The 27,711-nt window shown below is 39.4% G+C and overlaps 1 protein-coding gene across 1 annotated transcript; it reads right to left on the bottom strand.

Annotated features, from left to right (window-relative positions):
• On the bottom strand, positions 1-27,711 carry LOC141929259 (E3 ubiquitin-protein ligase RBBP6-like). Its single transcript, XM_074838457.1, has 18 exons — positions 27,546-27,711; positions 20,231-20,330; positions 18,242-18,280; positions 17,530-17,566; positions 15,403-15,447; positions 12,983-13,071; positions 12,770-12,866; positions 11,779-11,918; positions 10,695-10,870; positions 9,831-9,934; positions 9,055-9,383; positions 7,860-7,962; positions 7,703-7,781; positions 7,552-7,609; positions 6,022-6,384; positions 5,564-5,665; positions 2,881-4,161; positions 1-1,745 (listed from the first exon to the last, which is right to left on the bottom strand). The coding sequence occupies exons 1-18, from the start codon at positions 27,709-27,711 to the stop codon at positions 206-208; spliced, it is 4,848 nt and encodes a 1,615-aa protein (XP_074694558.1). The 3' UTR covers positions 1-205.

The raw sequence follows: 27,711 nt of genomic DNA, 5'->3' as shown, positions 1-27,711 counted from the left end.
AAAAACTTTCATGTTACACGGCCACAACTCACAATCCTGTACAAAATGTTCACTTTTATAAAGCTCCAATGTAAAAATCAAAGAATCAAGCAGCGCTAGAACAGCACAGGGTATTTCATGTTATTATTTGCAACACTTGAATTCATTTACATTTTAACAAAATTTAATACTTGGGAATTCAGTAATTTTTTTATAGTCTTTCATTCTATGTAGGGACAGATTTCATGTTTTGGCCATTTTTCTCTTTATCTTTGCTCTTCTTCGATTTTTTCTTCTTGTGTTTGTGTTTTTCCAATTCCTTTTTGTTCTCAATGTGCTTCTTATGCTTCTTGTGCTTCTTATGCTTCTTGTGCTTCTTGTGCTTCTTCTTCTCTTCTTTCTTTTTCTTTTTCTTGCTGTCTTGACTCTCTCCTGCACTGGCAATGCTGCTGTGGCTTTGAGTCTGACTAACTCTGTGGCTAACACTCGGACTGCTTTGACTTTGGCTTCTGCTTGCTTCAGGCTGGTCAGCTGCAGCAGGTGCTGCCATATCCTCTTTGGCCTTATCAACAGCCTTTTCTTCTGGCTCTGTAAGATTTTTTCCTGCAGCTTCCTCATCTTTTGCAGATACATTACTCTCACTCTCACTTTCACTGTAGTCTGGTACAAGTGCAGCCTCATCGGTCTCTTGAGTTAGATCAGAAGAAAGCCACGAGGAGCTGCTTACCTGAGGCTTGGGCTTGACATTTTGTCCAGCCACGTTCTCTTTCTCATTTTTTACGTCTGGTGATTCTTGTCTCAAAGGTGGTTTATTACCACCTGGCTCTTTCTCTTTATTGCTTTTTACTTCTGGTACGTGCTTCTCTTTCTCTCTTCCCGAATTCTTACCTAGAGGTTTGTGTTCCCTCAATGTATGCTTGGAATCACGAGCAGCTTTGTGATCAGACTGCTTCTGCTCACACGGAGGACTGTAGCTGCTCCTTTTGGCATCTCCTGTGCCCTTTTTGGATGGCTCTGCTCGTTTGTCTCTTGTCTTACTCTTCTTTACTAATGTAGATTCTTTATTTTGAGAAGGGGAGTCTTTTCTCCTTGCTAATTCACTCTTTTCATTTCTACACTTGGAACTAGAATGATCTCTGTTGCCATCATGGTCAGATTTTTTGTCTCGGTTAGGAATATAGTCTTTAGCAGCAGATCCACAGCCAGTACCGTGTTTCTCTGAAGATCTGCTGTCTTTGGAAGATTGAGAAATAATTTTTCCATTTCCTTTTCCAGTTGCATGTTCTGAGTGGTCTTTTTCTCTCTGAACACTGCTCTTTCTCTTCTCAGAAGTGTCCTTGTCTGACAAAGAATGATCCCAGTCTTTTGTTTTGTCTTTTTCATTCAACATCAAACTTTCTGAACTTTTTGCATCCTGCTGGGAGTTTTCATAACTCGCCTCTTTTGTAGTTTTCTGTGTTTCCTCCAGAGGCTCTGTCTCTTTTTTACTGTGTTTCACAGGGTTTGATGGTTTAGCATTCACATTTTTTACAACAGTCGCAGGTTTTCCTATGTTTGTGGACAGTTGGGTAGATTTAAAGTCTTTCTCTTCAGACTGAAAGCCATTTTTGTTCTGCTTTGACTGAGGGACCTGGACCATAATAATGACGTCTTCAGCAGGGGCTGCTATATCATTATTATGCTTCTCCATGGTCTTAATGACAGTTCCTTTTGTATCTGGCTTTATTTCAGTCTTTCTAATGGGGCTTCCCCCAGCAGAACTAGCACTATGAGCAAAAAAGCATACATTAATAATGGGTGAGATACACGCACTGCCATCTTTTGTAACACTTCATAAAATGGCTTGTGTTTCAATTTTAAATCTTCAGTATTTTTTCAAAAGATGTTCAATTCAGAGAACAGACAAGAGAAAGGAAGAGTCCACTAGCTAAGAATATGAGCTATCAATTAATTTAGTATCTTCCTACTCTACATTTAATTAACACAAACACAAGAATATCAGATTGGGCACTGTGTGATCTGCTAACTCCTTCATGTCCTACTTCTACCAATGGTAGATAAATTAGATACACATTCTTGTTTCAACATGTAAGCAAGCAGTTATGAAGAGGTATACACAACCAAAGTTTTATCCTCATGCCTCAGTGTTTGTCTCTAGAAAAATGTACATTTTTAAAACTGCAAGACATTATCTTAAGTCTCCAGTGATGTCTTAAATGTTTTAATTTTGCTCTGTCCTGCTTCTTTAGATGTTGAAATGTAATAACAGCTGCACACTAGACCACTTTTCTTTTTTCCACATGTCAGACAATGGAATCTAGAAGAGAGATCTCCAAGGTAAGTGCCAAAAAAGCTGGCACTGAGCTGGAAGCAGTGTGACTGTGTCAACATGGCACTGTGCTCAAAGCTACAATCAGTACAGTGTATTGGCAACCAAGCTGCTATTTCCACAGGGTATAATTTCATGTCGTACTGACAAAAGTAGATCATTACATTACCTTGCAATTTTAAAAATGAAAAATATTGCATGATATAGACATGTCTGTTATCCTTGCCTTTAGCAGTAAGCTGGATTTGAAGGAAGACATAGAGGGAACTCCTCAAAGAGTCAGCGTGGAATGAACAAGAAGAGAGGAAAAAAAAATTCCCAGAAGTAAGGGTCAAACAACATGTCACCAATGAATTAACCTTGTTAGCTTTCTGTGCAGTACAGACTGCTTGTTTTCTTTAACAAAATTTGATTTTGACCCAAGTACAATTTAACAGGAAAGATCACAGATTCTTCACTCATTTAACATGAATTTAGTTGTTCCTTTCATTAGTCACCATAAAGAATTTTACATCTCTGGGGAGGTGCAGGGGGAGGAGGAAAGAAACAATACGAAAAGAAATATGAGGTACCTGGTGTAATCTACAGGAGCTGAACTAGATCCATCAGCTGCTGTTACTTTTCTTCTCATTTTTCCCTTTACTGCTTCTTGTTTAACTTTGCTGCTGCTTGGCTCAGGTTTCTCAACAGGTTCAATTGCAGGTGGCACATTTTCTCCACTCACAATCTCATTGCCAGTTTCCTGGATAAGTTTAATCTTTTTGGCGGGGTTGTTAAGAAAAGCAGATTTATTCTTTTCCAGAGTTTGCTCTCCTTTTTCACCATCAGGTTCAGTCTTCCCCTTTGGTGATGTTTTTGATTCAGCAGTTTCTGGTTTAGATGCCTTTATGGAAGTGGCTTCATGTTCTTTATCAACCTTTTCCTCTACTTTTCTTTTTTCAGGTTCTACATTAGAAGGTTTGCTTTTTTCCGCAGGTTTTTTTGACTTGTCCTTTTTGTTGGAGGGCTTCTCTGACTTGGTTTCTTTTGGATGGTCTTTCTTTGCCTTTTTCTCCTTGGCTGGTCTGGTTTCTGAGTGATCTTTTGTCACTTTTGGGTGACCTTTCCGTGGACTACCAAGATACTTTTGAGAAGATGTTTTAACATTGTCTGTCTTTTGTAACTCCTCCTTCACTTTTTTTACAGGAGGTTCTGTTTGAGGAGATATTTCATGATCAGTGTCCACCTTCTCTTGGGAAGCTTTATCTGGTTTTATTATACTGTCTTTCTTAGGAGGAACAGCCACTTCTACTTTCTGCTTTGTCTTGCCAGTTTTTGCTTTTGGCTTACCCTCCTTTTTTTTCTCCTTTTCAGACACTGGTTTGACAGCAATAGAATCTGCTTTCATAGGCTCATCTCTCACAGGGGTGGCATCATCTCTGCTTGGGAGCAGGAATAGAGAGTCCATTTTAACATCTGCTACTGTAACTGGCTCTCTTCGTTTTCTCATGCCTTCTAACAATTCAGCATTGGGAACTCCTTCATTCTCATTCCCTTTTCTTCTCTTCTGGTGTTTTTTATGTTTAGTGGGAGACTGGCCTCTACATACTGAAGACCTTGAATGTGAATGGTACCTTCTGTATGGGGGTGATCTTGACCTTGAACGGTGATAACCATGTGACCTTGACCTAGAACGATTGTGATGACTCTTCCCTTTGCCTCTTCTGGGATATGGTGGCGATGGCAAGTCAGAACGAGAATGGGAGTGACTAAACGATCGAGAGTAGGAGCAAGTGCGAGAAGAACCCAGTCTTGACTTTGAGTAGGTATATGAACTTCTAGAGTAAGAAGAAGCACTATAGGGAGACTGGGACCTTAAAGAAAACAGAAAACACACTCGCACACACTCAGAGGAATTTAATTCAGAACAGTAATTTCTTCCTAAATTTGGTTTGGTTTGTTTTTTCCTCTCCATATGCTTATGTCAAAGCTTCTTTCACTGCTGACAAAATGGTACTGCAGATTGAAGAACCTGATCACATGTAAAAGTTTCTGCTTACAAGACAGAACAGCTGCTGCTTTGTTAGTTTAAAACATGCAGGAAGGGAACCTCTATTTCCATTCCCTTCTATTGCATGAACTACCATAGCTATTGCCTGATTTAAGGTGGTGTATACTGGCCTCTACTGGTATGTGAACATTTCTCACTGCACAACTGCATGCAGTGCAAATCATTTTTGTTGCAGTAAGGTGCAAAAAGAGCAAGTCTTAATGGCTACAGCACAGTATCAAACGTCAAGAAAAGACAGTAAAGCTCAATTTTACAATGCCGCCTTAGTCGATTTAACTTCACTACTTATTTGGCCATAGGTACAGGATGCAAAATACTTGTACTGCACCCTTACATACAGGCCTATTTAATCCACACTTCTAGGCAGATGTCCTAGCAAGATCTTGCACATACCTCTAGCTCTAACCAAGGATAGTGACCACATTTCAAGAAAAATCATATCTAAAAGCTTCTAAACTCAGCCTCTAGTAACTTGACTCAAGGCCATTACTCTAGGAAAGATGCTGACAGCATTACTAAGAGAGAGCTATTCAGACTCCTGCCCAAGTGAATTCTGGGGACAGAAAACATCAGCTACCCCAAGTTTTTTCTTCACAAGTTTTCCTTTTATTATTTTTTAAAGAACCATTTCACGTTATTCCGCATATGTTCATTAGCATCATTCCTCCTCTCAAAGTCCTTCACCAATTTAAGATTTCCTTACAAACAAGTCTGGTCTTTTCATCCCTAAGACAAATTTAACAATGTCAACAAAATACTAGTGAAAGCCACCAGTTTGCACTCCAGGTTAAAATCTCTCTGTGTATCCACAAGAGATAAAAGAGGAGGTGAAGACAATTTCTCTCCCATACCTCCTCTGAAAGTGCTTTGAGGTAATGGTTACATTCAGAATAGGGAGACGCAGAAAACCCAGGCACTAGACCTCTTCAGGTTCTGGCCTCCTCACGGCTGTCAGGAGGTGAAGGGTGTCACTGCAGAGAAGCTTTAGTCAAAGAGACACCTGCTCCTCAGCAGCTGCTGCCACACTGCAACTCTCAGTCAACTGTAATCTCTGCCGTAGCTGAGCTAGTAACCTTCACATGAAACACCTCTCACTGCTAACCCCTTCAATCATCCAATCCATCTAACAATAGAGAGCTTGAGTGGAACTCCTCCTGATTCTTCTAGACAATCTGCTTCTTCATTACAATATGTAAAGCAGTTACCTGGAAAACAAACGTCTACGATCCTTTTGAATCTTTTTATATTCCATCAGTTCCTTAGCAAAATCATTTGTAAACTCATCAAGTCTGGACTTTTTCTTTCCCCTGTTAAAAAAGGTTTGACTTCTGTTACAATTATAGTTTGACCTTTATTACAAAAAGACACCAACAAACAAAACATGACCAACATGAGAAAATGTATACTGCATGCAAATGCAAAAGGTGAACATCTTATTTAAGCAAAACCAGTTCAGAATTCCTACAGTTTTAGGGAAAGTTTTGGAATGACATTCATCTTGTTTTAGTTTTGCATGTTTACCATCTGCAACGAAAAAGTCTATTGGACAAAACACTATGTCACTTTTGCTTATGTCAGATGCACTTGAGTGTAACTGCAGTCCAATCTGCTGTGGAAATACAAACATGAAAAACAACACAACTTCATTGAGCCAAATACTTACTCCTCTTTAAGCCTCTGTTGCTCTCTGTAAAACTCCTCCCTAGGTAAAGGGGGTGCTTGTGTCCTTGGGATGGTATTTGGATGAGCCACTGGTACTGCTCTTGGTCCCCGAGCTGATGACGTGTTTGCAGGAGCTGGTGGATATCCTGGAGGGGCGGCAGTGCACCCAGCAGACGGAGGCTGCCCAGATGGAAACTGAGGAGGAAGCAGTGGTGGTGGTACCACCTGTGGAAGAGGAAGTGCATGTGGTGGTGGAAGGTACAAGGGAGGTGGAGGCACAGGCACAAAGACCGGTGTTGATGTGGGTAGTGTTGGGGCCTGAGTCCTTTGGGTACATTCATCCCGTGGGCGTCCTCGACTTGAACTTCTAAAGAAACCCAAAACACAAGTCACTATTTGTTACACTCTGCCCTGATTTTAAAGAAGGAGGCGAATGAAGGAGGAGCATGGTGGCGAGCATTTCTTGTTCTCAACTTAAGCATTTTTCTCCCTGCTTTCTGTTCATTTGAGACTACACTCATTTCTCAATCCTCATACTTGCCTTCCACACCCTCAGCCCCAACAGTTCCCTCCATCTTCTCTCCTTATACTCAGCTTTGCAACTGTGGATGGAGGCTGCCCGTGTCTAAAAGAGACTCCCACCTCCCATCTGTCAAGTGCCCACTGTTCCTCTGCCACTCCTTGGTACACTTAATACTTCACACTTCTGATCTTCAGAGTATCTTCAGAGATAGATCTTAACTCATCTTCTCTCGAACTTCTTTTAACTTCTTCTCCATACACTTCCTATGTTGTTGCCTCATGATGATCTTTGGCCCATTCTTGTCCCTGAAGCATTATTGTCTTGCTTACTGAATCTGAGGTTTTAGACAATCTGTGGGGTGGATCCTGGTTTTTGTTTTGACTCATCTTTAAGATTTTATAAGCACAATGCACCCTTACAATCTATCCATAACTAATACATACCAAAAGGAAGGAATAACTTGACACTGCAATAATAGACAAAACAGACTCTCTCCAACTGAGAGAGAGCAGCTTGGCTATTTGAGATGACTAAATTGAAGAAATTCAGAATTGTCATAAAATGACAGCCTTGACTTTTCCAATAATTTCCTCAATCAGTATCAACTGAGTTGTGAAAAAAAAAAAAAAAGAATGCTGGAGGCTAATTTCTATTGGGAAATTAATTTCTTCAGCCCCATTCTGCCAGTAATCAAAAGGGTGGCTTTCCACCTGATCCTTTATTTCATTTTTATATGTAATTACGGTTTCCTCAAAAAATGTTCATTTTTCAGAGTCCTGAAAAAGAGTCATGTACTGGAGTTTAAGTTTAAATATTCTTACTGCAAGCACAGATCCCTTTGTTAAGGCCAATTCAAATTAAGCCATTTAAAAATTAATTACACTTGTATTCTCCACAACTACCTGTGCATGCTTATTTCATTATAAATCACCTTGTACAAGTTCTGTGTTACGGCCTCATTTAACAAGTTATAAGTAGCAGTATGTTGCATTTCTGTAGAATACCTACAGTTCCCAGCCTGGTCTGCCACGTGCTGAGCGAATTGGACTGGCTCTCATTGGATGACCTTTTGGAGTGGGGAGAGGAAAGAGAAAAAAAACCCATTCAGTTTATTTGAAGATAAGTTTTTAAAATAAATTCTGAAGTTACAGTTATTTACCAGTTGTGGGTATTGATTGTCCTTGGGGGCCAAGAAGACTTGGTAATGCTGGCTGTCTTAGTGGAGGCACATGATAGCCCTTGTGATAAAACACTAACAGTTAGAAAATAAGCTACTAAAATACAAGAATCACTGCAGATATTGAAATAAAATTTACCTCCTGTTCCAACTCCAACAAACTGATGATTGACAGAGGGGAAGATTTAGGAAGTTCAGCAGCAGTGACCAGAGCAGCAAGAGGTAGAACTACATCAACATCACTACAAAAAACCCCAGATTTTTATTATTCAAACAATGTTTTGAAGTGCCACTTGAAATATAAAGTCCAAGGTGAGAAAAGGCTGGCTACTGTAATTGGAAAAAAAAAATAAAATATCTTCACCAGATTTACAAATGTGAATTTGGCTGATTCCAAAGGAAGCACTGCCGAGAAGTCTGTTTGAACTACCAGCATTTAAAGAGAAAGCTCACGGGGAAAATATTTTATGAAGCTAGCTGCACATGAAAGGATTAGAGTACATGTAACCCACACACTGAATCTCAGCTTTGGAAGATGCAAGAACTGAAATTCTATTAAGAAATATTTATGTGCTAGTTCAGCCCTTAAAGGTTCTTTCCAATTGTGATCCTTTGTATTCAACGGTACAGCTGAGCCTGACAGCCTTCTGGGCAGAGTGGCTGTTTGCATTCAAGGCATAAAGTTGGAAGGACATAAGCCCTAAACAAAAGTACAGACTTCTAATGTTTTTTCATGGCTTCACTGGCTTGCAAACTTAGACTGTCATGTTTGTAAATATTTCAAATTTACAGTGTTTCAATGTTAATTATCCAAAACTGTATGCATCACTGACTACACGGTGTATTGCCAAGGATGACTCTGAGTTATTGTCATATTGATGGTAGAAATACTGTAGAAAAGAAAACACATGGTCAATTTTACCTCTAATTGTGCTTTTACACTTTTGATGAAAAGATCATTTCCTCAGTACTAAGGAGAAATGAATGCACTCCAGAAGGTCTGACATAACTAATTGGTTACTGTAGGAATTCCTAGTTGCTTAAAATCAAAGGGCTCCCGGGGAAAAAAACTTCCTCTTTCAGGGTAAACCTGTACTGAATGACTGATAAGGGAACCAAATAAAAAATACTTCTGAGAAAATTCTTGCATGAGGCACACTTCCAGCTTATGAAAGTGTCCTCATTCAAAGTAAATACAAAAACCAGAACGGACACAATTGTCTGGAACTGTCACTAATGATACACAGATTGCTAGCAGAGAAGCTCAAGAAGAAGAATCAAACTTCAGCATTTTGGTGTCTTTTATAGTCACGTTGATCTATAGATTTACTTACTGAAAAGGTCCACCTGGCTTTTCAGCATGGAGAGATAGGGACACTGCTGGAGGGAGGTCAGAGACAACAGCAGGAGATTGACTGACTGGCAGCCCAGCTGCCCCAGGCCACTGACCAGGGGCCAGTGATGAGGAAGCAGCAGCAGAACGAGGAGCCAAAGAAGCCGGTGGAATCATGAGTGGATCCTGCTCTCTGGAAACTGTTGGCCGGAGCAGAGGCTGCAGGTTGCATGTTACTGTTTGTCTCATGAGGGGTGGTGGAGGTGGTGGCTGCTGCTGCTGCTCCATCTGACTGCCGTAGCCAGTTCCATTTTTGAAGCTGTTCACAGCCTAGAGGCAGGAAAACATTTCTGCAAAGGGACTATGAGACTTCAGTATATATACCAACAAAAGCCTCCACAGAGTAAAATTACTTGTGTATTCCTGTAAATGCTATCAATCCTAAACTAAATCAACATACAGATGTATGAACACATCACATTAAACACTGATATTAATGACTGGTAACTCAGAGTGTTTGTATTTAAAGTAGTTCAGTGTTAACACCAAATGTGAAAGTGAAGCCATCATGTTAAGCAGAAGTATGACCCGAATTTGCCAGATTGTCTCTCAAGAGTTGTAACCTTCTGTAACGACAGATAATGTATTTGAGAAGTAAATTTAGCCTTATTCCATTTAGCCTTGCTTAAGGACATGTAAAATAATATTTTCTTCCCTTTCAGCTTTTTACAAATAGACTTTTCCTACAAACAGTTTATGTAAAAGTCATCACGTTACCTGCTGTAGGAGCTTGTTGGCAATTAAAGCATCGGGAGAAACGCCTGTCTGATGACATGTTGGGCATGTATGTTCCCCAGATTCTAGTAATGCTGTTCTAATACCTGTGAATAATTAGAATCATCAAAATAGTTTTTTAGCCAAAATAAGGAAATTTTTGGATTTATAATCAATTCTAAAAGCACGTATATGCTTAATGGGTGAATATGGTCTTGAATTAAGAACATGAAGCTATCAACAGCATAAAAAATTATACTGTTTCAACAGTGTAAAAAATTTCTAGTATGCAGCACATAACTACCCAGTTTTGATATTTCACTGTGTTAACATTTGAGGATGTAGAGTAGGCTGCTTCTTGATGTTTGGATGCGTCTTTTATCCACTATCTAGTACAGTGAGGAGTCACCAACCTCAAGGTTAATGAATAAAACACATCTCAAAAAGCCATTAGTAGGTTCGAGTTCTGAAAGTTTTAACTAACTCTCCTGTGGAGAAGAATGTGGATTAAATGCCTAAATATGCATTTGTTGCAGACCACAGTAAGTCACCAGCGTTGGCTCTATAGTTTTGTATGGGGGAAAGGGCTGTGAACAGACTAAATGCATTTGATAACTAACACTGTAATCACCTACACAATTAAGCACTTTCCTCATACTTGTCCTTCTGCATGTAAAGAGAGTTTAACTAGATACGTAAAAAGGGAAAAAAGCTTTCTGCCTTTTTTTTTCCTTTCTAAGAGAAGAGTCCTTTCCTGTTCAGGATATACTTAAGTATTAAATGGAGCTGGTAACAAAGTAATTGCGTTATCTCCTATTTCTACTTTCAGAAGATCAAATGTGATGGTTTGAATTAACAAACACTTACATTCATCACAGTAACTGCTTCCACAGCAGGCAATATCAACTGCATCAGTCATTATATCTTTACAAATGAGACATAACAACTCGTCTGGAATAGGATTATCATCATCATCTGAAGATGAGGATGGCTCCTCTGGTAAAAAGGGAGGCTTTTCCTTCTTTCCTCTGGCATAAGCATCCCTGGAGGGGGAATGGGGAAGGAAAAAAAAAAAAAGTTAAAGATGGGTAAAGGAGAACTTTCCCAAGCTTTGGATTTTATCAAAGGAAGGTAATAGATGGAATTCTTCTCACTCCACATTAGCCTTCAAAAACATAGGCATTTAGTTTAAACTACTTTTCTATAGCCACAAAACCAGAAGAGAGATGGGGGAACAATGTTCTTTCCACGGAACTCTCCCATTCTTTGGATCAATTAAGAAATTAGCTCAGACTAGAAAAGCCATTTTTTGACAGCTAGAAATCAGATTTAATGAATCCCACCTCTCCTTTGCCAGAGGGTAAATGTAAATTGCAGGCTCGGTATAAAGTTAGTCTTCAAGTAATTACATTTTATGAATGAAAGTCTGTGTTACAGCTTCTACAGAAGGAGATCCATGACAGAAAAACAGAGGTGCTACCAAGTGCATTTTAAAACAGCCACTCTTGTCAGCACACAGCAGGATTTTCTTGGGTTACAGCAACAGGAAAACGTCACTCTGCTTCACACATGGGATTTGATAAATGTCAGGGAGAGGAAATCTCACTCCAACAGCTATTTGTTAAATTTTTCAAGAAGTCTTTGAAACAGAAAACAGAAGCAAAAGGAGCTTTCAAAGAGAACAACTCCACTGTAAACACAACTGAAATGTTTTGTAGAAATACAGATTCTTAGCATAACACAGGTTTAACCAACTTCCAGGGGCATGAACAGTGGGACCACTCTATTTTAATATTAGAAATCACCACAGGTTTTAAGGTTAAGATACAATGACAATGCTTCTTCCCCCGTAATTACAGATGCTGGCCAGCTTGGTGGCATTGCCACTCAGACACTGACACGTGGCTTCTCTCCTTCACTTTTTGGTCAGACCAGCTAATTCCATACTCACGCATTAATAATTGGTATTGCATATTTTCCAGTCTTTGTCAACATTGCACCCTTTGTACTGGGATCTTCCACCTCCACCATGAAACTCCTGGGAATTCCTGTGCTCTTTTTAAGTCTGGGAACAGACTCAAAATTTCTGTCCTGTTAAGAAAAGAATTGCAGACATATCTCATCTTAAGATGTTAAATGAATTTCAATTATTATTTTAAGCAGGAAAAGCCTCTAACCCTCTCCTTTTACCTAGACTAAGGGTTGCTGGACTGAAATACTCGTTTTCCTAAATGAATATAGCCAGGATGCTCCAAAGGCTCAAGCAGTGTTCTGAACTCATTCAACATTCTTTGGCTTAACTTCAGGGTCCTTAAGGGTGAAATATCCCTCAGCTCCCCATCCCCTCAGAGGAGAGGCACAAACCCCCTCCTCCTCTAAAGTGCAGTTCAGAGGGAGAGCTTAATGCAGGGCTCTGGATCGGCCACTGGGGACACTGATATTCACCACCTACGGATGAAGGTTGAATTTACGCCTCATGCCTATACATTCCGTGACTAACGTTAAATGGCATGAATTAAGTGATTAAATGACATGAATATTCAACCAGAGACTTGTGTAATTAAAACATACAATTTTCAATAGATGGGGTCAAGAGAAACATCTTTTTATGCAAAGTACTAAAAACTGTGAACTGTCATTAAAAAGAGTTAAAACCAGAAATATTTCCAATAATATTGAAATAGATGAAAATATACATGAAAGTGCACAGAGAAAGATCTATGGACATATTTAATGTCCATGAGCTAGAACAAAGAGAATGTCACATTTATAATTCCAGATTTCCCTTAAATTTTGAAGGGGTTTGCACTGTTGCCATATAACCTCTGTGTTTCACCCCAAGAGAAACAGTTCTTAACATGAGTATTCATGTATTTGTTACGTAACTGCCAAGGTAAAAAAATTTAAAATTAAGTAACACTAGAAGTCCCCCACAATCTTACCTCATTTGTGGGGCAGTTCTTCCTATAGTGGCCAGGTTTTCCACAATGAAAGCAAGTATATGATGGTGGAAGTGGACCCACGGGTTTCTTCATGTAACTAAAAGTTTTTTGGGAAAAAAGAAAAGGTATGCACGTGTCTCTCTTGTTCAAACAACCATCTCTACAATTTTTCCATAATCTTCAAAGAACGGATTTGACCTTATCAACACTTACTTGACTGGATCATACTGATGACAAGACTGTATCATCATAGCTTTTATTTTATCTTCTTCAGAAGCGTTGGCTTCAGCCAGATTGGAAGTCTGTTTAACAGGTAATTAATTATTTGACACGCACATCAGAATCACATTTAAGTCCACACAGCCAAAGACAACACCGCCCACCCAGTCCTGTAAAGAGCAGCACCACGCTAGCCGAGGTTGCTTGGAAACAGCTGCTTATATGAAATAGAGTTGTCCTGAAGATGTTCTGGGGAGTCCTTAGGCCATTACATGGTGTTTATGTGCCTGTTAACCTGCTTGAAAAGAGCATTCCTGGGCACTCAAAACCTTAGCCTCTGTCTGTACCTTACACAAAGACCTATGTAACCGATCCAGTTTTCCTCCAAGTGGACTGAAGCTGTGTGTAGAAAAAATTATACTATCCAGTATTTTCAAGCTGATTTTTAAGCTCCTGACTATTTGAAGGAGGAGATCTCTACTGTACATTTAACTGAGAGAGATGTATGCAAGTATGATTTACATTTTGCAGCATTAAAAGGACACACAACTTTATAGAGTCAGGGAAGTTGTTTTAGCTTGCTGAAATTCAGCTTCAGACACAGAAGCATTAAAAGCAATCAAGCTTTTATAATAGTGCAGCAAGGCAAAAGATTCTTTTCAGTACAATTTTGACCATCATGTGCTGTAGGCAGCCCAAACTGCATGTCCCCTGCCTACTAACTTCTTCATATTAAGTGATTTAACTACAGTCAGCACTACCTGCATTTTTTTTTCCCATCTGACTCTGTCCTTTTAGCATACAAATTGTAACAGAAACCTTACACAGAACTAGATCTTCAAATTATGGAAGCCATCTGCTTTTTTTTTTAAGTAGTATTTGTTCAAATGCCTTTATTATTACACACTAGTCCAGATACAAGCAGGGCCTAAGGGAGTGTTTGTGAATGATGTGGACCTTCAAGCAGCTATCATTCAGATCAACCACTCATGGTTTTGGTTTTATATGCATTCATTCACAAAAGCAACCAAGTATTTTCAACATCCTATGAAATCATTCCTGTTAACATTTACAGAAAACTTTACAGATACTTGACTAATTTGCGTGAACCCAAACAGTTTACAAAACACATCCAGAACCCACAAAGCATCACTAGGAATAGACCAAAATTCAACTATGGCATTCAATACACAGTAATAATCAAACAGAAAGCGCCCAACACATTGCCTCCATGCTAAGCCAGCCTGCACATCAGGGGTTAGAGTAAGTAACAGTTCTGAGCTGCCTTATGTTATGTCCCTGCATTTTTCTGACGTACTTGAATTTTCTCAAAGGCTTAAGTGTGTACGTCACTTGGGCAGTTTTTCACATGTTAGAGTAAAACTTCACATGAGTTTACAAAACCAAGGATGCGTTTAGGGACAGCACTAATGGAGACCAATTTCTTTTGGTGGCTACCTTCCAAACTTTGTGAGGGTTTTTTGGCCAAACGTACACAATTTAATTTCTACAGTGAGAGAGGGAAGAAGTTACTAGTGGGACAAGGTTTGTCTGTCTTAGAAATTAACTCCAGCCTTTATTTTCAGAAGAAAGAACTAGCTCCTCTGTGTTAGGCCCTGCCTTCTCTAATCTTCACAGATTTAAAGACTAGTAACTTAATTGGCTAGCACTAGTCCTTTTCACAAAGTGCAATCGCTAGTGCTTTCCCAGACAAAGTTACACATTACTGAGCAAAAAAGCAAGCAGTTCCATAGCAAACCATGGCATTACAGCAGTTTCAGAAGGTCACATCTGCTAATATGCCACACATACACGTTGGTATATTCCTGCAAACAGGTACATTTGCACGATTTACACAGTCTGAATTCAAATCAATTAGATTCTGTTGTCCACTGTATATATACTACAATTTATGAAACTGTGTAACATTTGAAGCATGGATCTATAACTATAGTGACTAAAAACTCAAAAATAGCCATGCAATTGTCCATGTTACAGAAAGGCTCCTATTTTGGCTCTTGCAAACACTCCTGAAATGTCCATAACTTGCAGCCAATTAAATTCTTCTGTAAAAATTGTGTTACTTTCCAATGCAAAATTAATAAACCATATGAAAAATGGTAAGCAGCTTCTGAAGTGCTGCTTCTTTGTGTCTTGAAGATGAGTAATACTGCAACATAATGTTGAGGCTAGTAAGGTACTCCCCCCTTCTATCTTCCCAAACTGGGGACTACTCTTTACAGGATAGTATCAAAATAGACACACATTCTAAAGTTAAAATAAATCCGCTGAATTATTTAAAATTAAAGTTTTGTTCACATTACAACAGTTATCCAGATATAGGTCACAGTGGAACGTTTAAAAATATGAAGCAAACATTCTTCTTGAAGTGTTTGACAAGAATATATATATACCTTAGTAAGCTGGGCCAGAGAAATAGATGTAGATGAGTCCTCAATCTGTTCACAAAAAATTAAACACATATTCAAGTTCTACAGCCAAAACATAGCAAGAGTTAACCTCTACTGTAGTCTGAAAGTCTGCACTATACCCTCTGAATGTCACTGAAAGAGGTGTTTCCAACCTAGTTATTGTATTTTTCAAAATAAAGTCCAAACCTATGACAACTTAAGAGTGCCTATGTGGTGAATGAGAAGAAACTAAAATAACCAAACCTGCTTGAGATCAACTTATTGCTCCAGAATATCTGAGACGGACCGTTGTCAAAAGCTCACAACTGCTTAAAACTCAAAGGTGTAACGAAGCTGTCAATTTTCAGTTAAAAAGGATTTTAAAAAATATTTATTTGAGGAGGAAGCGTCACTACAGGAAATTTATTTTCAGTGTAGTTTGTAAATTAATCAGTTAATGTTTCATCATTTATAAATGCACATGGTTATGCTTTTACGAACATTAATTTTTTTTGAGGCATCTATGTTAGCTTATGGTAAGATGCCAGGGAACACGTGAAGCTAAAAGAACGTTAACCTTATTTATGAACATGTGATTTGTGTTTATACACATGCTAGTAAGAAAAAGGGAAAAGAACTCTTTTCAAGTAACAAAAACCCGTCTGATTTAAATCAAATATATCAACATGGTTCGTGTAAATGCGTTACACTCACTACTAGGGTGACTGGGCCAGTTAAACTCACAATGAAAGGCATTCATGTCCAAAAAGGAACTCTAACCAATCAGTGATAGAATTGCAGATCTCAGATTAGTGGTTTTAGACCTACATTCAAAAAGTTTTCAATTTAAAGTTGATTGCATACTATTCCACAAGAATCAGAGACTGTATTCTTTACAGAACACACAGATAGAGTTCATAAATTTCTAGATTAAGTTATCCTAACAGCTTATCAGTGATCAGATCCAATGATCCAGGGTTAGTGTAATGCCTCACATCATTCTCATGAGCAGTTATAGTTGAAATAAAGACGGAAAATAAAAAACACTACATAGTAATTTGTGTACCATAAGGACTACTTTGAAATGTGTAGTTACACATAGTGTTTGACCCAAGTGGGAAATCAGGATCTAGACCACTAGCAGTCAAGTATTTCCTTGTGTTAGTTGTTTACATTTTAACAGCTGAATGACAGTGTTTTCAAACGCAAATAAAAATGCTGCCCCTTTCCCAAATGTAAATTCCAAGTGGTGGTATACTAAAGAAAATCTTTAACTTTTGGGAAACTAAAACAGCAGTCAACCCGCAAGTCACCCAGGTTAAAAAATGTACTGCAGGCAGAAGTTAAGAAAAAGAACAGGTATTATCCACAAATGCACCAGGCTCTAACCTTGTGCCAAAGTTTGCACACTGTGTTAGAGACAGTGACGTACTCAGAGGGGCCCAAACAATATCACTTCACTTATACAGTTCTAGGAACAAATACCCAAGTACTTCAGAGCATGAAAAGGAATCATTTAGCTGCACAGAACTGTCCTCAAAACATATGGGATATGTTGGGTTTGGTATTTGTTTGAACACCCAAGTCAGAAGTAATAAACAGCACCAAGTTAAACAACAATGGTTTCTCAGTGGGTTTTGATAACATTTTCTGAAACCATTAGGCAAAGAAAGTATTTAAAAACAAAAGCCAAGTGATACAAAGTGAAAATGGCAAAAAATACATTCCAAACAATTTTAATTGCAAGAAAGAAAAAGCACACAACCACGTATACTAACATACATATTACTACCTATAGAGAGGCAGATGTAGAACATGGAACCAAGTTCAAATGTGCAAACCCTGAACCTACCTGATCTGACATGAGGTCATTCAGGAAATATTCCAGCATATTCAATATGAAACACAATGCATCACTAGGCACAAATACCAACATTCACATCAGACCTGTGCAAATGGTGGCATTACTCAGTCTTTACTATGTTGAATCAAATACATTGTCTTTACAATGTATACTATATTTTACTGGAAAATATATTAACATAATGTTTAGAAAATTAATGCAAGGCTACATGGTTTAGAAATAAGTGCAGTATGTAGAAAAAAGTGTGAGATTGTGTTTTTACATACTGCTTTTGATGTTCCACTCACTGGCTCAGTCTGACTTCTAGAAGAAAATAAAGAAGAGGAATAAAGGTGATCAGAACTTAAAATAAAGCACTTTTACCCAGCATAAAGCAGTGAAAACAGATTACAAAATTTGAACATTAAAATATTATGTTCTGATAGTCTAGTGAATGTGGAAATTTATTCATCTGCATAAACTGTTCTCTCTTGGTACATTCAGTGCAACTAAAAAAAAACCCCAAAATTACATCTCTACTTTGTCACCAATTACTCTGAGACTTACAGCTATAGAACACAACAGTGCAAGAGGGACTCCTCAGATATTTTGTCTCTGCTACATGAGTATCAAAAAGATGAAATCTGTACTGCAGTTTTGTGTTTTTAAATAATTAACCATCAAAATAGGAAGGCAACTTCAGCCAATCTGTATATCCCTAGTAATACAAATAGGTACCAAATACCAGGTACCAGTACTTTAGCTTCTTAGAAAGAACAGTGATAGTCTAGACAGTCCAAAGTGCAAGTTTACTTAAGTGAAAACAGTCATCTGACAAAGAAATAATAAAACAGTCAGCATCATAGTCCTTGGAATAGTGTTTCTTTGTGGAAGCCCAAGCACTGTGTTCAGATATCTACCATACTTAGCCATGAAAGTGCCAAAATACTAAATGTGTTACACAGGCTATATTGACTAAAAATAGAGTAGAAATGTCACCTGAAAGCAGTTTCTAAGATTTTGTGTGATTTAGGAGCCCTGTGACAAAAAAAAAAAAAAAAAAAAAGAAAAAGGTGTTAATTGCCAGAATTTGCTTTAAAATAATCTTGAAAATGCTGCAGTATTTCAGGAAATACTTATTACATTTGAAAACTTGCTGAGGTTCCCCATGCTCATTGATCTGTATCTGCATACAACTCATCATGTCATGAATCAGACATGCAACCACTGATACAGTTAACAAACAATTCATGCATCAAAGTGTCCCATGAGCAGGGACAATTCAAAGGCTGCTGTGGAATTTATGTACAAGTAGAAAGGCTCATGCTTCCTGCCACTGCTGGAACACCCCCAGCCTCACGAACACAGCCACTCCCTGAGGATGAGGAAGTCCAAGGAAATCCTTTAGATTACCACACAGTAGTTTCTTCATCCATTTACCTTGAAGAACATACTACAAGGCGAGTTATGCATTTTTGAAGGCCCCTCCACCATTACAGCACACATTCATCATTCCCAAGCATTCACCACTCTCCCAGTTGTTTCTGCAATGTTTCCAGCTGCAGGAACACAAAGCCAATCAGCCTGGTTAATTTTCAATGCTGGAACAGCAGTGCCATTCTCTCCTTATCCCCACGTATAGGTATTCATTTGATCTCTGATGCTAGCAGCACCTATCCTCTCATTTTAGGGCAGCATTACAACACGAGGAGAGGCTGCCATCCAACCAGAAATAGAAGATGCAGTGACAAGACAGCACTAAGCAGACATATTTAAATAAACCCCCCAAGCAAAGCCATGCTTATAAGCACAACGCTGGGGCATCCAGAATTACTAGGCAGTTGCCTGAAAGCACTGCAGCAACTACTGCAGTAATATGCCCAAAGTTTACATGCAGAGCCACATAAATGCAGGGTTTTTTGCTTACAAATGCTTCATGGGTACCAGGATGCTGCTGTACTGTTTCTTCAAGATACTCGGTAGCTCATCAGTCTACTTTATTTATTGAGAACCAACATTAGAAAGACATGGAAAAACCACAAGCTAATAATATCTACTAATTGTGGTGGAGAGGCATCTCTTTAAGAAAACACGACCATTCACACAATGCTAATGTAGCTGATACAGAACTGAACTGTATGAATACATAAATGACAGCAATAGTCCTGTAGTCAGGATTGCATTTGAATAGCTGTAATTTGAATCAGTACGCTCAATTCTCTGTCATCCATAAATCTCAGGAATACAGAATTAAAACCTGGAGCATGGGTATCAGCTTAGGGTAAAATCAGACTTAGGAAGATGACTAGTAACATTTGGTAACATGCTAAACTGCTTACTGAGCTTCAAGTTTGTAAAGATTTAACTATTCCTTCATCATACTCACACAAAGACAATACACTTCAGGATATTGTTCTTCTCTTGCCTGAAACGGATATCATCTTCAGGAAACTAACAGGTCTCACTTATGAATGACACTTCTTGTTTGCATGGTTCGCCGGCTGACAACCCTTCGTCTTGCCTCTATAGCTAGTATGCAACATACCCAGATCTGAGGCGTAAGAATACCTGCCATATCCTGCCCCTCCTTCCCCAAATGCAACAAATAGTCAACACTGAGAATCAGACTCTTCTGAGGTGGGAACAAATTATATGTTTATACTACAATGCGTATCTGTCTTTACTATAAAAGCAATAAAAGCAAACATATATAATAAGGAATCTCTCCCCGTAGAGGCTACAGGATCTACAACTTGACTCTCAGAAAACTATCAACCCAAGAACAAACCAAACAGAATCAGTCCCAGCAGGACTAAAAATGTAACTCTACTGTGGGACAGACACATCAAAATCTACCCCATGACAACCAAAAGGAACAGCAGCTTTAGCAAGAAAGATACGATTCCAATGCCCCTGTAAACTAACCTCCATAAAAAAAGCTAACATACTGCAACCCCTCACAGACTACAGTGCTTTATGGGTACTTACATAACATGTGTTCTGCTGGCAGCTTTAACTCCTCCAACAGGGACTCTTCTAACAATTACCAATGAGTTCTTAGGAATCAGGGCGTTATCATCTGTGTATTCTGAAAACAACACCAATACAGAAGAAAACATTAGTCAGTTCGTAAGAATGTGTATTAATCTGTAATTACATAGCACTTGAGAGAACCCCTTCACAGACATCAAAGAAAAATTTTATACGTAACATCGTGCTTTTATTGTCTCAACACACTAACAGTACCTTTCAGGAAATCTTCAGGTTTGAATATCAAACACAAGCAGCAAAATCTTTTTCATTTTTTTAATAGTTTGAATGCAAAATGGTCTCAGACGTCACTAAAGGAGAGTCTGCTAATGCATGAGGTTCTTTCCTGATCTAGCTTAAGTTGCTTTTGCTTCTGTCAGGCTACAAAACCCAATAGATCTTTAGAGAAAAACAAACCACAGCAAAGTCTCACCTGCATAAACCAGATTCTAAAGTCTGACCAGCTTGCCCTGCAACAAAACTGCACTCGGCTAAAGCATGAAAACTCTGTGCCGCTGCTTTCTGACCTGTTCACTAAAAACAATTCCCCTGTGCTGCGAGTGCTGGGGACTGACAGAACACAGAAAAGAGCCGCCAGCTCTGTTTCTTGGAGCTTCATCCATCGACAGCCACACTTGGCAAGCTCAGTGCTTTACATTTAAATGGAAACGAAACTGGCAGTGCTAGAACTTGGATCACAGAAATTTAGGGGGGGCGGGGGTTGAGCTTGCTTTCACTAGTAGGGCAGAACTGGCCCAAACTAAAGTGATATTTCCCCTCACAAGCTAATCATCTGGTTTGAATTAACCAAAGGGACATGAATTTTTTCAATTCATTTTTTGCAGAGCAGAGAGACTCAAACTAAATTACTCATGAAGACAGCCTTGGAAAGCCTTTTGAAAACAGTGTGTGCCTGAAGCTCTCCATGCTTTGCCTCGGCTTACACCATGTTAGTCTTTTGAAGAGGAGCAAAGCCTTCTGACCTTTTACATGAGGCCCAAACAGAAAACCCAACTACCTGAGACAGAGTAAACTAAAATGCAAAGACATCTCCATGACAAGGGTTTTCATATTGTACTTACACAATCTGGATATAACTAAATATTTTAAAGCACTATCAGCAGCCATTCCCTGTAATCCGCTACGGTTTTAAGCATTAAAAGCCTTTATCTTTGCAGACCAAATCAGAATGATGGTCTGAAAACCAAAGATGCTAGATATCAAGTCAAGCTCTGTCAGGGTGGCTTTGCTCCGTGATCTCCCACAAAATAGGTGCATTTCACAATTTACACTTCATTTATCAGTATATTATTCCTGTGGGCAGGAACCTCTCTTAGACCAAAACGTACTTAACCAGAAGACATTATTTCAATAATGACATGAAAATTTTACTTCCATTTCCAAATGACAGAATGCTTCTTCAGAAAACTGAGAAATCATATAGCTGAAACTAATTCCTGATCTTCCCCCTTAGGGAACTGAACAGCAGGCTTCCTCTGGACTTCAGAGTAGTTTCAAACTGCAGGAGAAAGGGCTACTAATGACAAAACCAGAAGCTTTTACAGAAGTCATATCCTGAAACCAGCCCCTAGAGCTCTTCTCAAAAGGAAAATCTAACCTTATACAGCCAGCCATCAAGAGAGGCCTCCACTGGGACTTTCTGATGGCACAAGAGTTCAAGCAGTAGTGATGCCCAAACTGGGTGATCATGCCAGCGGCAGCTCTGGGAGCCCAAAGCAGCTGTTGCCACCTGCTGAACAGAGTCATACAGAGTGTTCTTTCTGGTCCAGATCACAAACCACTGGACTGAGATTTCAGACATACAGGGTAAGCATCAGTGGCTTCACAAAAGACAGGAGTTTGCTACGCCTGTGCCCAGCTGAGGGTTGTGGTAGTTCCACAGAAGATTACAAGTGGCAGCACCTCTCATAGAAAGAGACTGTAGGTATGCAGACAGCAACCAGTGCTTTACTCACAAATTGACCAATTGAGCTCCAGCCTGCAGAGGTCAATTGGAACACGCACAACAGGTGTACAATGCAAAAAGAGGAATAAGTCCTCTTTTCATATTTCATGGCAAATCATTGACCTTTAGAAGAGAAACATTGACATCTGCCTTCTGAATACACTATCCTTGCATGTAGAGAGAGAGACATATCCTTGTTTTCAATCTGCTTGTTAAGCACACAGTGAAGAGAGCTCCAGCCATTTAATAACAGACTGATAGAAAAATTAATTCACCTTAAAAGTCAATCAGTATACTTCTAAATGGATGAACTGAAGAGTGACAACAGCTTGGTGAAGTAAAGGCTTTATTTGTATAGGACACATCACTGCACATACTTGTATTTGGTACTTGAAGTATCCCACCAGCTTGGTCACCGAGTCAGAGAATTTGTGGAAGAGGGTTTACATACAGCAGAGTACATTGCTGAGTTTAGTTCTGTGAAGGGACCTCATAGCAGTTGGCTTTAGTATTATTTTTCCTTCACCTCAATTAATTGAATTCGTTTTGGTTATTAAATGTTATTAAAGGTGACGTCAAACAATGTAGACTAAAAAGTTAACTTTTTTGTTTTAAATAGGAAAGGACTAAAGCTGAGCATTATTCCTGCAGTCCCCAGAAATTTTTGTTTGCTCCATGTGAATTTAACAGATGCCAGCTTAGTCTAACAGCTCTCAGACTAAACTGGAATCTCCCAGCAGGAGCCTGTTCCCCAGACTTGGCAACTACCAGGAGCTGTGAAGCAGTGTCACTCTGCCTTGCCACGACTCCACATCTGCAAAGTGAGCAGTGACATCACGCTCAACAAGTTGACTTTTCACAGTTGTCCAAGCAGAGTTCCAACAGAAATGATCAACAAAGATGGAGATAACAACATTGCTGATTCCTATTCCCTTACAGCACAAAACTTGTTTTACTGCCAGTGATGGCCAGGAAGTGGCTACTGGGCTTTTGTCAATCTGACAATCTGTCGATCTGCAATTAAAAATAAGGATTCGGTTAACTCAAAAAACATGCAAAAGTAAAGGAATACTTGGATGGTATATTAAAGTCAAGAGCAGAAGAGAGATAACAGTCTAAAACTTGCTATCTATTCTACATGCAACAATATGCTTGAAAGAGCCAAGGGAAAGAAGTATTTCAAGGAATGGATGGAGGCAGACGAGTTAAACAATGGCTACTCTGACTGCTGCCTCATACTGACTTAGAAATCTTAACAATTGCATTAGTGTCCACAACCTTATTCCTGCAAAAAAGTACAAACAACTCAGGTTGTGCTCTGAAGTTTGTACTGCTTCACATTTAATGAACAATTAAAAAATCCCATTTTTAAATTAATCTATAATTCTGAAAATCTATATCTATATATTATCATCTATAATTCTGAAAATTTAATAATTTGTGCCATATGTACACTATAAACAAGTTACAGCAAAACATTCCTACTTTATATTTTATGGTCTGCTTTAATCCACTGGTTTGAGTCTGACAACATGACAAAAGCATCTCTCTGAGCACTACCTAGAAAAGTATTTTCACCCAGGTTAAGTACAGAAGTTCATCAGAAGGCAAGCCTGTATGTGAAACAATGCAAAGCCTTTATTAGGCCAACCAGCTGTTACGCCGCTGGTGGAAGGATTTGCAGAGTAAGAGATGAAAATGACTATCAATGTGCCAGAGAACAGGGGAACTCCCGAGAACACATTTCTCCCTAGCACTTAAAAATGTGCTTTCTCATTATGTCATTTTTTTAACTCTGCTCTAATCAACACCACTTGCACTCTTTGCAACAAAAATCATCTATGGAGCTGGCACTGAAAGCGCTGCCTCAAAACATCCTGATTAATAGACGACTATTATTTCTGCATTTTCAGCTTCCACTAGAATGATCAGTGATCTCATCTCCACCTGGCGTATCATCATTTCTTGAATTAGCTAGTTCAGTAGGCTACACAGTTCATTTGTGTTACTATCATACAGTGCTGTGCTCCAAAAGAGCACCTCTCTGGCTTTGAAAGGATGAGTCGACAAAATCTAACATACTTTCAATCATAAATCTGATTATACAGACCATCCGCTGCCTGAATGTCTTACTGGCCCTGCTTGCCACTTCAGCATGTGACTGGGAAAGCAAAAGCAATGCTGGAGACAACATGGTAATGAACCAAACTGAGCCTGGCCTGAGCACCTGGCCAGGGGACGCGACCCGAGCTGACAGCACAGCCCGGAGAGGTCCCAGACTGCTGGTGACAGAGCCAAAGCAGCCGACTCCCAGACAGGCAGGGCATGAGCTCCACCGTGACATCACGTTTTGGGACCTCAGCCAGGGAAACAGGGAACTCCATCGCCTCTCTGACAGCTCCATAATGCTGCACGGCTCCGAGGTGTAATCAAAGCAACTCCCCCACACGAGCACTGCAACAGAAAACGGCCAAGGTTTAAAAGTTGCTTAAATGTTTTCTCTAAAAGACTACGTTTGCAGAGTGTTGAAGACTTTCCAGTAGACAGACAGACATCAGCTGTGAGGCCAAATGATGTCACTCAGAGTTAGCATGAGTCTGTTTTGAAGACATCACACCGTGGCATTACTAAAACTGCCAAGTGCATGCTGCAACACTGAACTCGGGCAAGTTCTGAGTTCAGGAGACAGTCTTAAAGAGCATTATTCTTCCTTAAAACTATTCATCTAAGACCAGCTCAGAGTCCTGTTTTTGGTTTTAGATTTTTCTGTATTTAGCCTGATAAGCAGAATTGCACATTCTCCAAGTGTTTGGGTCAGGATGTTACAGGGCAGGAAAGAGTACTCAAGAAACCAGAGTTTTGGAGTTTGCAGTTCTCCCACAATATTGTGAGAACATCTGTTATAAGAGACAGGTCAAGAATTTCAGATCAAATTAAAAGGAGGCAAGTTTAAATGCATCATTCCTGGGCACAGGCTTTTTGAAGGGAATTCTGCCTCTGAGAACATGCCTCTGCAATAAGCATGGAAGAGGACACACACACATTCCCTCTCCCTTTTTAAAATAGGTCCCAACCATCCATTTTGCCTTCCTAGCATCTTAAAAAGAGTCCATCCTATAATTTTTTTCTACGGATATTTAAAATCCTGTTTACTTTTAGCTTATATTAGCATTGCTTCTATTACTAGAAGCACTAGAACCATTACTATGAAAAGTAACAGTTACTGAGCTGTAAAAAGTCAGAGTACTTGGACAAATCTGAACAAGTAGGCCACCTTCACTTTGTTCTTTCCAAGATCATTGCAACACGTAGTCAGGGCTCCTGCACAAAGCTGTAAAAAACCAGTGTGTCCACATGTAAGAATTCCAAACATCCCATTTAGGCAGAATATCCTGGTCTAGTTTTTTCCTTTACTTTCTGAAGGGGAGTTTAAGCATGTACATCTGAATAATAAAAACTGAAATTCATGGTTATGCATATAAACCAAAAATTTGACATGCACATATATTACACCAAAATATATTCTTTAGCTTTGCTCTAAAAGCCACTGAAGGGTTCTTGCATTTTCACATGGAAAACACCCTTACGAAAGCTTCAATAAGCATCTGTGACACTAATATAACAAGTTTAAAATTTTAGACTCATTTTACAAAAGTCAAAGTGCAACACAACCCACCTAGAGGAGCACTTGTCACTGGCTCCATCACAGTTTATTACCACACAAGGTTCTGGTTTTAGGGCTCTGTTTTACACAGACCCAACTATTACAGGAGTGACGTCAGCCAGCTGGCTACTCAGCCTGCTAGCATTTGTGAAGCTGAAAGTACATTAGCAGCTGAAGACAAAATTCAGAGACCCTTCTGCAGCAAAGCCCTTAAAGCTAATTAAATGATTTTCAAAAGCTCTTGACAAATTTATTCAATACTACTAGAAAAATAAAAGACTTCTGAAATGCATCTCTACCTACACATGTCAAAAAATCCAACAGCATCCCTAAGACCCCTAACACTGTGCCGTTAAGTGTCTTCACAGACATCCTCCTGGAAATAATTTAAATATCTGTAGATAAACAGCAAGCTGGAGGTCCAACCACTTTAAAGGCTAGGACTGAAATTACAGTTACTGCAGCGAACATTTTATTCTATTAAGTTTTAATACATAAAACTGGAAGAGGAAAAAAACCACTAGTGCACATTTTAAAGAAAAGACTGTTGTAAGAGTGCCACAGAACCACAGGAAAAAATAAAAAGAAATGTAATGTTTAAGGAATGAAAACACTTCACAGTTCTTTTTATTTCTGAAAAGTCACATGTCAAATTCTTTAATCATGTTCAGACATCAAGATGGCAGATTACCAAACTGTAATATCATACTAAGTAATATAAAATCATGATCATCTCCGAGAATCAAGCACTATTTGTTAGATTTAAATAAGAACATTTCTTATGCATAGTCACCATAAATAATCTGCCATAAAACTTCAGTGCTGCCCTGATGTGGATAACACTTAGTACCAGGAAAAAAAAAAAAAAAGGTTAGAAATGAATGATGAAATGATGCTCAAGAGCATCTGAATGACAACATCTTTGGTGTAGAAAAGAAGTTATATTAACAACCAATTCCAAAGTATGATTTAGATACAGAGAACACTCGTGCGAGATGGCTTTAAAGGGTCTGCATAGATTATAACTCACAGAGACACTCTTGGTCCAAAATGCTGCTAGTGAGCAGTTTCTGCAACAGCCACAAAAGCAGTTTTCCAATGCAGTGGAGTAAAACAAGTTGAAGACAAAATTAAGTTACCAAACCCACTTTTTTTTCTTCAAATTAGCCACCTATTCTATTTCCATCACTTTCTGCTTTCTCCACCAGATTTCAAAGAAATCTGGCAAGTTTGTTATTATAAGAAATCCTCCCACATTTCCTTATCATTTTACCTAGAAAATTCCAGGAAACGAAAGCTTTTGTGAGCCTTACATGTCACACATCAACCACATTCTTCTACGCCCAGCTCCATGTCTAACAGACAGATGTGAGGGCAGCTGTCAGAACAGCAAGAGAACAGCTCTGTGAGGTCTCCACACAAGCCTCAGCTACCGATGGTGGCCGAATCGCACTGTCCCTTCCCGCCCCACTGAATCGCTGGTGCCACTTGCCCTCCCGGTTCCCCGCACGCCGGCGGGACGGGCCCCAGGCTGACTCACGCCCCGTGGGGACAAGCCACAGAGAGCAGAGTGTGGCTCCCGCAGGCCGCGGCCGCCGCCAGCCGGGCAGTGCCCGAGGCCCCGTGCCCACCGCCCCACGCACCTTCTCCGGTCTGGGCGTTGCTGATCCGCAGGTCGCAGGTGGCCGCCTTCAGCTTCTGGCGGCCCATGATCTGGCGCTTGAGGTCGCTGAGGGAGATGTGGAGGCCGCTGAAGGTGACCGTGTCGTAGCTCACCTTGGAGAAGAACTTGTAGTGGACGCTTGGCAT

The sequence above is a fragment of the Strix aluco genome, chromosome 13 (assembly GCF_031877795.1).
Source record: "Strix aluco isolate bStrAlu1 chromosome 13, bStrAlu1.hap1, whole genome shotgun sequence".
In the NCBI taxonomy this organism is placed as follows: Eukaryota; Metazoa; Chordata; class Aves; order Strigiformes; family Strigidae; genus Strix; species Strix aluco.
Note: the sequence above shows the minus strand (reverse complement) of the source record. Positions and strands in the feature narration are given on the sequence as shown.